The sequence below is a fragment of the Trachypithecus francoisi genome, unplaced genomic scaffold, assembly GCF_009764315.1.
Source record: "Trachypithecus francoisi isolate TF-2019V2 unplaced genomic scaffold, Tfra_2.0 Lachesis_group15, whole genome shotgun sequence".
Classification (NCBI taxonomy): Eukaryota; Metazoa; Chordata; class Mammalia; order Primates; family Cercopithecidae; genus Trachypithecus; species Trachypithecus francoisi.
This window is the reverse complement of record NW_022681460.1, coordinates 30880099-30892498: the sequence shown is the minus strand read 5'-3', so window position 1 is coordinate 30892498 and position 12400 is coordinate 30880099. Positions and strand designations below refer to the sequence as shown.

The window sequence follows — 12400 nt, the reverse complement described above, 5'->3', positions numbered from 1 at the left end:
TTTTTATAGGATGGGGTTTAGTCATGTTGCCCAGGGTGGTCTTGAGCTCAGGCAATCCACCTGTCTTGGTCTCCCAAAGTACTGGGATTATAGGTATGAACCACCATACTGAGCCTGTTTGTTTCCGTTTTCATTTGATGTGTCAAAGGCCTTTAAGAAGCTGAACCTGGCCGGTCGCGGTGGCTCAAGCCTGTAATCCCAGCACTTTGGGAGGCCGAAACGGGCGGATCACGAGGTCAGGAGATCGAGACCATCCTGGCTAACACGGTGAAACCCCGTCTCTACTAAAAAAATACAAAAAACTAGCTAGGCGAGGTGGTGGGCGCCTGTAGTCCCAGCTACTCCGGAGGCTGAGGCAGGAGAATGGCGTGAACCCGGGAGGCGGAGCTTGCATTGAGCTGAGATCCGGCCACTGCACTCCAGCCTGGGCGACAGAGTGAGACTCCGTCTCAAAAAAAAAAAAGAAGCTGAACCATCTTGGCCCATCTTTTGAATAATATTTCGTTTGCCTGCTTCCACTTTAACAATCTGAAGTATTGACTTTAGTTTATAGAAAATAAATATTGGGACCAGGCGCGGTGGCCCATGCCTGTAATCCCAGCACTATGGGAGGCTGAAGTGGGCAGATCACGAGGTCAGGTGATCGAAACCATCCTGGCTAACGTGGTGAAACCCCGTGCCTACTAAAAATACAAAAGATTAGCCAGGCATGGTGGCACGTGCCTTTAATCCCAGCTACTCGGGAGGCTAAGGCAGGAGAATCGCTTAAACCAGGGAGGCGGAGGTTGCAGTGAGCCGAGATCTCACCACTGCCCTCCAGCCTGGGTGACAGAGTGAGACTCTGTCTCAAACAAACAAAAAAAAAAAGAAAAGAAATATTGGGGAGGGCCTCAAGATTTTTCTGGCCTACAAATCTGAAATTCTTCGTATTCAGTTTGCTTAAAACAAAGGGAATCTCTACTGCTTTGCCATAATAAATTCAGGTTTCCTTTACAGTATGTAACTAAGCCTACCTGTTCTGTATTTCTGACTTTATTCCAGAATGTGTATAAGTGCCAGGAGAATTAAGAAACACTATTTTTGTTAACATGGTTTAATTAATATAATGAATTACTTTACTCTGATCTAATTCTGTCGATTTTATTTTCTGTCTACTATCTGATGGTAGTAAACAGAATTAACAACTTTATTATAAGCCAGTGGCTGTCAAGTCTGCGATTTCATGCTGACCAATATTACAACTCCTCAGACATAGTGGGTAAATAACTATTGCTTAAAAAAAAATTTTTTTAAGTGTAAAGAAGGAACATACAGGAACTAGTTTAATGAACCCTATGTGTGCCCATCACTCACCATCATCTGTATGGGTCCAGTTGTTTCTTTGTTTGAGACGGAGTCTTGCTCTGTCATTCAGGCTGGAGTGCAGTGGCATGATCTCTGCTCACTGCAACCTCTGCTCCAGGATTCAAGTCATTCTTCTGCCTCAGCCTCCCCAGTAGCTAGGATTACAGGCACACACCACCATGCCCAGCTAATTTTTGTATTTTTAGTAGAGACAGGATTTCACCATGTTGGCCAGGCTGGTCTCGAACTCCTGACCTTGTGATGCACCTGCCTTGGCCTCCCAAAGTGCTGGGATTACAGGCTTGAGCCACCGTGCCTGGCCCAGTTTTGTTTCTCTTATACCCCATCCACTCTCCTTGTCCACTTTTTTTTTTTTTTTTTGGAGACAGGATCTCGCTCTATTGGTCGCTGAGGCTGGAGTGCAATGGCAGAATCATTGCTTACTGCAGCCTCGACCTCCCAGGTTCAAGCTATCCTCCCATCTCAGCCTGCCGATTAGCTGGGACCAGAAGCGCAGGCCACCACACTTGGCTAATTTTTTAAATTTTCTGTAGAGACAGTGTCCCCCTACGTTGCCCAGGCTAGTCTTGAACTCCTCAGCTCAAGTAATTCTCCCACCTCAGCCTTCCACACTAGAATTATAGGCATGAGCCAGTGTGTTGGGCTCTCCTCATCCACAGTTGTATATTTTGATATCTACTGCTTTTCGTAGCCTAGATGTTTTGCCTTTTTAAAAGTTTTTTTTTTAATTTGTTTTTCTATTATAAAAGCAAAACAGATAATCTTCTTAAGGAAATTCAGGAAAATACAGAAGAATAAGAAAATATAAAAGCCCCCAATAGTCTTACTATAGTAAGACAACTGATTTTAGCAAGTTGATGTACTTTTTACTTTTTTCTTGTCTTTAAAAAGACATAGCTATAAAACTACCTAGAAAAATGTAAGATTTTTGAATCCTTTTCCTGACATAATTCTTTTTTTTAATGACTATCTCTTTTAACAATGTTGTAACATTCCCTTGTTGATAGACATTTAGATTGTTTTCATTTTTTAATATAAATTTTTTTTCTTAGAGATTGGGTCTTGCTATGTTGTCTAAGCTGGTCTTGAACTCCTGAGCTCAAGCAGTCCTCCTGCCTTGGCCTCCCAAAGTACTGGAATTACAGGCATGAGCCACTGTACCTGCCCAAAGTATAATACATAGTAGGCTGCTGGTTGATGTATTAAGGCTCAGGAAAATTCTTAATGGTGATTGTAGACTAGGTTTTTAAATGTGATGTTAACCAGAAGTCACACAGGAATTTTTAGTTATTTCCCTGAGTTTCATAAGTGTTAATGAAGGAAATAATTTGTGCCTCCTCAAAAATAAGTCTTTTCATTCCAGTGACAGATGGGCTGGATAAATAATGTTTCAACCCTCTTACTCTGCCTATCGAGTCTCATTCTCTAGTTCCATATTAAACACCAGAAGATAAATTAATGTGAATAGTTATAATAGATGCTTATATGTTGATTTAAAAAAATTTTTTTGCACCTTGAACTACTTCAAACCTACAGAAAAATTCATAGAGAATGATGTAATGAGTACTCTCATGGTCACTTTCTAAGCTGTCAAGTCCTTTTTCCAAAGTTACTTCAAGTCTTATTTTGTAGGGAAAGGGAGGGCTTTTGATTTTTATTAAGCATTACAGATAATGTTGAAATCACTGATATATATTTGTTTGACTTCATTCCCTACCCTGCTTTCCTAGAGAGAACTGATCTCATGATGCAAATGATTTATTTTCACTAATCAGTTGCTTTGTGTTTGTTTCTTTGTTTTTGTATTGTTTTTTCACCTACTCAATGAAAAGAATAAATGGCATTGTCTGTCTCTTTAATGAACTGCTGAGTGTTAAGAATAATATTCTTCTTTTTCTCATGTCGAAACTCAAATTACAATATTTAAAAAATACATCATTTGGAGGTCAGTGGAAGGGTTTAAATGAAGCACACCTTTGGAGTAGTAGAGGAAGCATTGTAGAAGAGGTCAAGAGACCTGGGCTCTTTTCTCAATCTGTGTTTATTTGCAGAAGGATTTTAAAGGAGACATTTAGCTTGCCAGACATCAGTTTTCATGTCTATAAAATAAGGTGACTGCTCTACCTGTTTCACAGAGATACCATAAAGCTACATTTGGGTAATAGAAGAAGAAGAATTTTTTGAGACGGGGTCTTGCTCTGTCACCCAGGCTGGAGTGCAGTGGCACGATCTTGGCTCACTGCAACCTCTGCCTCCCGGGTTCAAGCAATTCTCGTGCCTCAGCCTCCCGAGTAGCTGGTGTGCACCCCCATGCCCAGCTAATTTTTGTGTTTTTAGTAGAGATGGGGTTTCTCCATGTTGGCCAGGCTGGTCTCAAACTCCTGACCTTAGGTGATCCACCTGCCTCGGCCTCCGAAAGTGCTGGGATTACAGGCGTGAGCCATCGCACCTGGCCAGAAGAGGAAGAATTTTATAAGACGATAAGAAAAATATTTTAGGCCGGGCGCGGTGGCCAAGCCTGTAATCCCAGCACTTTGAGAGGCCGAGACGGGTGGATCACGAGGTCAGGAGATCGAGACCATCCTGGCTAGTACGGTGAAACCCTGTCTCTACTTAAAAAAAAAAAATACAAAAAAAAAAAAAAAAAACTAGCCGGGCGACGAGGCCGGCACCTGTAGTCCCAGCTACTCGGGAGGCTGAAGCAGGAGAATGGCGTAAACCCGGGAGGCGGAGCTTGCAGTGAGCTGAGATCCGGCCACTGCACTCTAGCCTGGGTGGCAGAGCAAGACTCCATCTCAAAAAAAAAGAAAAAAAAAAAAGAAAAATATTCTAAATAAATACTAGGTTATTTCTAATTTTCTTGCTTTTAATTTTGTTTTTTAAATTTATTTTATTTTATTTACTTTTTTGAGATGGAGCTTCGCTCTTGTCACCCAGGCTGGAGTGCAGTGGCATAATCTTGGCTCACTGCAATCTCCAGCTCCAGGAGTCAAGCGATTCCCCTGCCTCAGTCTCCCAAGCACCTGGGACTTTAAGTACACACCACCATGCCTGGCTAATGTGTGTGTGTGTGTGTGTGTGTGTGTATTTTTAGTAGAGATGGGGTTTCACCATGTGGCCACGCTGGTCTAGAACTCCTGACCTCAGGTGATCTGCCTGCCTTGGCCTCCTAAAGTGCTGAGATGACAGGCATGAGCCACCGCTCCTGGCCCCTTGCTTTTAATTTTGAAAGTACACAGAACACCTTCTTCTGGTAAAGGTATGTCTCAATAGAGAACTCATAGTGATTAGTCTTTGTTACACAACTAATTCTTTTAAGATAACAGGTCTATCTCCTTTCAATGTCTGTCTTTAGAGAAGTAGCTGATTTTCAGCTTTCTGTGGATTCTTTGTTGGAAGAAGACAATGACCATTCAAGACCAGATATTCAAGTTCAAGCCAAGAGACTAGCAGAGAAGGTACTTTAGCACTATTATCTTTTTGACATTGTAATAAACTTGTTATTTAAAAAAAAATACTCTGCAGGCTATCTCAACCATAATAGTGAATTTAATAGTGTTTCTTTGTTCAAGGCATCTTGTGTAATATAATTTAAATTCATTTTAGCCACATACTATAAGGTTATAATGATTTTTCAAATTAGTTATAAAGCATTCCTCTTGAGCTGACATTGTTCAATTTTTTGATTAACCACTTACAGGAAGACTGAAGTGTTAATTAAATTTACACATTGAATCTGGATGGACTTTTGAATTTAGGAGAACAAGCTTGATAAATGAGAGCAGTGAGTTGCAATTTTTAAAATTAGTTTCTGAAAAGATGAACATTAAAATATGAGAAGAATTGATTAGATGTAAATAGAATCATAATTACAGAGAAGAGGTGGTTAGATGATTATAATAAGCCTCTTTCATTTCTAAGTTCTCTGATGGGTTTGATATCTAAAAGAGGAATTGAAAGGATTATAAGGAATTACTAAATATAAATTGTTAGTGTAATTCCCTCAGAAAAGGCAGATATGTTGGACAAGCATATTAACATATGTCACAGAGGCAGTGTCTGGGTAACTCTTAAAGAATTGGAACAATGAAAGTCACTATCATAGATAAAGATGCTTATTTACAGGATGAGTATGATAAAGGAGGATTGGTAGCTTAGTAAATATTTATTTGATCAGAAAATCACTCCCAGATATTTACCAGGAATAGAATTATTCAAAATACAATATTTATTTCCTTTTCCCCATTTCTTGTAAGTTCTTAAAAATAAAGACTAGTTGCTCTTTAGTGACAGCAGATAATCTCTTCAAGTTCCATAGGTTTTTCATGAGATGGGTTCAAACATCTAATAGGTTAAAAAGTGAAGGCATATGCATAAGACGAACTATCTAAATTACATCTTATCTGTTGGTGCAGGTGCTTTAGCGTAGACCCTGACCGAACGTCATGTTCTGTGGCTCCCATGAAAGCTAGGTGAGATAAAAAGTGTTCATTGTATGTCAGAGTAGGTAGAATATGGGTAGAGTGATTTTTCTTACTTGTTAAAAGGTGAGGCCGGGCGCGGTGGCTCAAGCCTGTGATCCCAGCACTTTGGGAGGCCGAGACGGGCGGATCACGAGGTCAGGAGATCGAGACCATCCTGGCTAACACAGTGAAACCCCGTCTCTACTAAAAAAAAAAAATACAAAAAACTAGCCAGGCGAGGTGGCGGGCGCCTGTAGTCCCAGCGACTCGGGAGGCTGAGGCAGGAGAATGGCGTAAACCCGGGAGGCAGAGCTTGCAGTGAGCTGAGATCCGGCCACTGTGCTCCAGCCTGGGCGACAGAGCGAGACTCCGTCTCCGGAAAAAAAAAAAAAAAAGATGAATTTGAGGGGAGAGAAAGGGAATGAAGAAGAGAGAGAATGAATACAGAATAGTATGTTAATTGGGAAGAAAAGAGAATGTGTTTACTTAAATAGAATTATGGAACTAAAGAGATTGCCTAAGAACTAGGACCCGATATAGGGACCAGGAAAGATGACTTACTTGTGTCTTTGTAAGCCAAAAATAGTATTAGAACTACATATCTCATTAGGCCTATTATATAACATACCTACTTTGTGCGATTTGTTCTTTTCAGCTAAGATGTGATACAGTGGTGAGTGAAATCAGTACTGGTCAAAGGACTGTAAATTTCAAAATAAACAGAGAGCTCTTAACAAAGGTAAGAATAAGTTAATATCCAGCCATTGTGCTTTCATTCTCTCTGCTTCAGCCACAGTGGTCTCCCTCCAGTTCTTTAATTCATTATACCTCCTCTAGCCTCAAAACCTTTGCACACACTGATCCATAACTTGGGGAGTGCCACCCCAAGTTAACACCTGCTCATCCTTTAAATCTTGATATTTCTTTGGCAGTACCTTTCTGACCCCTTCATTTATATGCTCTCGTAGCACTGTACAGTCATATACCACATAATGGCATTTCATACACAATGTGTATAGATGATGGTCCCATAAGACAATATCATATTTTTTCTGTGTTTAGATATATTTAGGTGTACAGACACTATTGCATACAGTATTCAGTACAGTAACATGCTGTACAGGTTTGTAGCCTAGGAACAATAGGCTATAGCATACAGCCTAGGCATGTAGTAGACTATATCATCTAAGTTTGTATAAGTACTTGGGAGGCTGAGGCAGGAGGATCACTTGAGCCTGGGAGTTCGAGACCACTCCTGGCAGCATAGCGAGACCCTGTCTCTACAAAAAAAATTTAAAAATTAGCCACACATGGTAGTTTGCGCCTGCAGTCCCAGCTACTCTGGAGGTTGAGGTGGGAGGATAGCTTGAGCCTGGGAGGTTGAGGTTGCAGTGAGCTGTGATTGTGCCATTGCACTCCAACCTAGGTGACAGAGTGAGACTTTGTCTCAAAAATTTCAGTGGCCATGAGTTTTCAAGCTTTATTTCAATTAACAAACTAAAGAATTTTTTCCGATTTGAGGATACCCATTAGCTCACTTATTAAAAATATTCCCAAATCCTTCTCAATTGACAATGCAGGGACAAGGGTCAGGGCTTTGAAGTCCAGCTACTCTTTCGCATATGGGAATTCTTCCGTATTGCAGCCTTGAGGATCTGAATCTTAGTGGGAATTTGATTAAAGGAGCAAGCAGACTGCTTACAGTTGCCCTGCTTAGTGTCACAGTAAAGCCAGATCCTAGAGCAGTGAGCACTCATGTTCAGAAAAGGACTATTGAATGTACCTCTACTATGTGTTACAATTTTAATGATAATTCTTCTTTACTCAAAACTTAATTTATTCTACATTTGGCTATCAACCTAAAAGGAGGAAACTGAGGCAAAATTAATATAAGTAGAGAGTTTACTTGGGCCAAGCTTGAGGATTGCAGCTGAGGAGCACAGATTCAAGTTGCCCTGAATATACCCTTTGACTGGCAGCAGTTACAAGTGGATTTTTAAAGGGAAAGAAGAGGGAGTTTGAGTTGTTAACCAGAATTTACATTAAAATAATGTAAACTATTGATAGGCTGTATATTTTTCTTTGTATCACAAATTCCAGTAACATGAAGATAACGTGTGAGGCAGCTAGTTGGGAACAAAATCACATAAAACAATTGTCCCCAGCCATAGGAGGTAGAGTTTGTGCATAACTGATGTCTGATAGGCATGTCTTTCTGGGCCTGCATACCTCACATAGCTGAGATTACTCTGAGCTATTTTTCTTTTCTCAAGCTTATAGCATCTGTTTTTCTCACATATTGGATCTCTAGTTTTATAATTTTAACTGTTTTACAGTCCATTTTTTAATAAGTAGGATAATACTCTAAAATAATGGTTAAAAGTAAATACATAAATCACTAACGTAGTCATTGATAATGAAGTATTATGTACTGTACATAATTGGATGTGCTATACTTTTATACAACTGGCAGTGCAGTAAGTTGGTTTACACTATAATTTTTAGGTCTCAGATGGTGATCATTTGCATGGTTTTTTTTGAGACGGAGTTTTGCTCTTGTTGCCCAGGCTGGAGTGTAGTGGCACGATCTTGGCTTACTGTAACCTCCACCTCCAGGGTTCAAGCGATCCTCCTGCCTCAGCCTCCCCGGGTAGCTGGGATTACAGGCATGTGCCACCATGCCCTGCGAATTTTGTATTTTTAGTAGAGACGGGGTTTCTCCATGTTGGTCAGGCTGGTCTTGAACTCCCAACCTCAGGTGATCCGCCCACCTCACCCTCCCAAAGTGCTGGGATTACAGGCGTGAGCCACCACGCCTGGCCATCATTTGCATGTTTAATGGATTTTTCAGATCCCATCAAGAAAAAAAAAATTCAACTCTTGTTAGGACCAACAAAGAATTAATATAGCTTTGCTTGAGAAGTAACTATAATGGCATTGCGAAGAACTGTCACTTTGGTACCAAACTTCCACCTGTCAGTAGCTTGCAGTACTTCCAAGAGAAACTGTAACTTCAATTAATATTTAATTGTTAAAAGGGAAAAAAGAAAGTATGATCTAAACCAAATAGAAAAAATGCAAACAAAACCCTGTTTTCTTAGGGATGCTTCAAAAATACACAATGGATAACATCATTTTATTTCACACTTTTCGATTTGCCAAGTTAAACTTCGCATGTTTTACCAAAAGTAAAAGAAAAAGATACTCATTTAAATGGCTCTAGTTCTGCTCCAGTGGCTGCATCTATTTCACTAATAGACGTTTTTCCCGTAGGTAGTGGATGCATTCAAGTCACGTGTAGTTTCCGTAAATAGGAATGAATGATTTTAAGCACTTTTCAACTGTTGACCAAAGAATTAACAGGTAGGGTAGTAGTGATAACTTCTTAGACATAGGGAGGTGAGTGATAGCTTCCTTGGTAGTCCTGATCAGAGCCATAAAGAAATAATTAACCAACAAAGAGTTAGATAAAATAACAAAACTTGTCCACAGAAAAAGACAATGGTGATAGACAAAGAGAAAGTACCCGTTAATTGGAATATTCATTAATGGCTAAGCATTCCAAAAAGTGAAACCTTTGAAAGATTTCATTCTAATTAAAAGCCTTTTATGCACCAGTATTTACATTACTGAATACAACTTACGTTTAAACATACATACTGATAAATAGATGGGCCTCTAGCTTATTCATCTGTTAGAATATCTGGGAACATTTGTAACTCACTGACATTCTGCAGTTAAAAGCTTTCATTTGATTTAATAAATCTCCTGCTTATTATTTGCCAGAGTCTAAATTACTGAGATCTAAAGATAAAGTGGCTTGGATCTCGACCTCAAGGAGCTTGCAATGTAAAAGAAAAGCATAAAAAAAAACCTCAGTGTAACGTGTAATGGAAACGATAATGTGACGAGTGTTATAATGGTGGCATATTTAAGATGCAACCTTAGTGTAAAAAAGGGTACATATATGTGTATCTTGAGGAAAGGACATAACCTTGAATTGAAATGAAGATTAAAAATATATTTGGGAGATACAAGAACAGGCATTCCAGGCAGAGGGGATGGCTTGGGACAGAGTACAGATAGTCAGAAACATGGCATCATCTGGAAATTAGCAGATAGTTGAGAGTATGGTTTGCACATAGATGGCATGGGGGAGGATAAGAAATTAGTGTGAAAGGCCTTCTGTTCTTTGCATGAGAGTTTCAGCTTTTTCCTATGAGTCATCATTTTCCATGTTATGTGTATCACAGGCAGCATGTATGATGATTTTTGGTAGTACAGCAGTGAAACTTATTTCATTTTAATAGATATTTATTGGCAGAAAAACCTAGCACTTCGAACTTGTGATTTTTATGGATATTAGAATGTGCCTTTTTTTTTTTTTTCCTGTTTTTTTGAGATAGGGTCTTGCTTTGTCACCCAGGGTGGAAAGCAGTGGTGCGATCATAGCTTATTGCAGTCCCAACCTCCTGGGCTCAAGCGATCCTCCCGCCTCAGCCTCCAGAGCAGCTAGGACTAACAAGCGCAAGCCTCCATGCCCAGGCAGTTTTAAAATTTTTTTAATAGAGATGGGGTCTTGCACAGGCTGGTCTTATACTCCTGGCCTCAAGTGATCATCCTGCCTGGGCCTCCCAAGCATGAGCCTGGACCATGCCCAGCCTATGGTATGCCTTTAAACAAATAAATTTCGAAAAAGTTAAAAAAAAAAAAAAACAAAAGTGATAGGCGTGTGTCAAGTAAAAGTCAGATTGGAAATTGATAAATATATTTTTTAATTTCTTTTTTTTTTTTCTTTTAGAGATGGAGTCTCTGTCACTCAGGTTGGTGTATAGCATCATCATCGTAGCTTACTGCAGGGCTTGACCTGCTGGGCTCAAGTAATCCTTCCATTTCAGCCTCCAAAAGTAGCTGGGAATACAGTCACAGGCCACTACACTTGGCTACATTTTTTAAAATTTTCAGTGACGGGGTCTTGCTATGTTGTCCAGACTGGTCTCAAACTCCTGGCCTCCAGCAGTCCTCCCAGCTCAGCCTCCCAAATTGTTGGGATTGCAGGTGTGAGGCACTATACCTAGTTAATAAAATCTCTTAAACCGTTCGAATCATTGAAGGGTTTGAGTAAAATAGACTCAGTTAAATGTATATGCTATGTAAAAAGATAGTTAGGTGTTATTGTTTTATTATATAGTCATGTGTTGCTTAACAATGGGATACATTCATAGAAATGTGTCCATAGGTGATTTTGTTATTAAGGGACATCATAGTGTACTTACCCAAACCTAGATGATAAAACCGATTACAGAGACCTAGGCTATAAACTTGTAAATCATGTAAATACCAAATACAGTATTTGTGCAATTGTAACACAGTGATATTTGTATCTTAACATATCTAAACATAGGAAAGGTACAGTAAAAATACAGTATTAAATATAAAAGATGCTATACCTGTGTTGGGCATTTACCGTGAATGGAGCTTGCAGGACTGGAAGCTGCTCTGGGTGAGTGAGTGATGAGTGCATGTGAAGGCCTCAAACATTACTGTACACTACTGTAGACATTACAAACACTGTACGCTTAGGTTACAATGGGTTTATAAAAACATATTTTTCCTTGTACCATAACTTCAGAATAAAATAACAAAAATTTAAAGAAATATTTTTCTTGGCTCAATGTGGTGACTCACGCCTGTAATTCCAGCACTTTGAGAGGCTGAGGCAGGAGGATCACTTGAGCCCAGGAGGGTTGGGGCTGCAATGAGCTAGGATCACACTGCTGTACTCCAGCCTGAGTGACAGAGCAAGACCCTGTCTCTATTTTTTTTTTTTTTTTTTTTGGAGACAGAGTTTCGCTCTTGTTGCCCAGGTTGGAGTGCAATGGCACAACCTCAGCTCCCACCTCCGCCCCCCAGGTTCAAACGATTCTCCTGCCTCAGCCTCCCAAGTAGCTGGGATTACAGGTGCCCACCACCATGCCTGACTAGAGACTCTATCTCTAAAAAATAAATATTTTTCTTTCTTCTATAATAAATTAACCTTAGCTGACTGTAACATTTTTATTCTATAAACTTTTTCATTTTTTAAACTTTTTTCTTCTATTTGTTTTTCTTTATATCTCAGCTTAATTTTTTAACTTTTGAACTCTTTTGTAATAACAGCTTAAAACAAACACATTACACAACTGTACAAAAATATATCCTTATTCTGTAAGCTTTTTCTAATTTTTTTAATTTACTTTTTAGATTTTTTTGTTAAAAGCTAAGACACAAACACATTAGCCTCAGCCTACACAGGGTCAAGATAATCAATATCACTGTCTTCACCTCCACATCTTGTCCCACTGGAAAGTCTTCGGGGGCAATAACACACATGAAGCTATCATCTTCTATGATGACAGTGCCTTCTGGAGTATCTCCTAAAGGACCTGCCTGAGGCAGTTTTACAGTTAATTGTTTTTAGTAAGTATAAGGAGTACACTTTAAAATTATGATTTAAAAATATAGTAGATTAAATACATAAATCAGTACAGTCCTTTATTATTATTAAGTATTATGTGGTGTACATAATTGTA

The 12400-nt window shown here is 39.4% G+C and overlaps 1 protein-coding gene across 3 annotated transcripts in view; it reads left to right on the top strand.

Annotated features, from left to right (window-relative positions):
* The window catches only part of RARS2 (arginyl-tRNA synthetase 2, mitochondrial), a 76053-nt gene that overhangs the window by 19525 nt on the left and 44128 nt on the right, over positions 1-12400 (top strand). For all 3 annotated transcript variants that reach the window (XM_033234561.1, XM_033234559.1, XM_033234560.1), the window contains 2 exons: positions 4721-4823; positions 6484-6567. Coding sequence is in view for 2 of the 3 variants with exons in the window: in XM_033234559.1 (XP_033090450.1) it covers positions 4721-4823; positions 6484-6567 (187 nt within the window). In the remaining variant the exon portion in view is untranslated. The remainder of the gene's footprint in view (positions 1-4720; positions 4824-6483; positions 6568-12400) is intronic.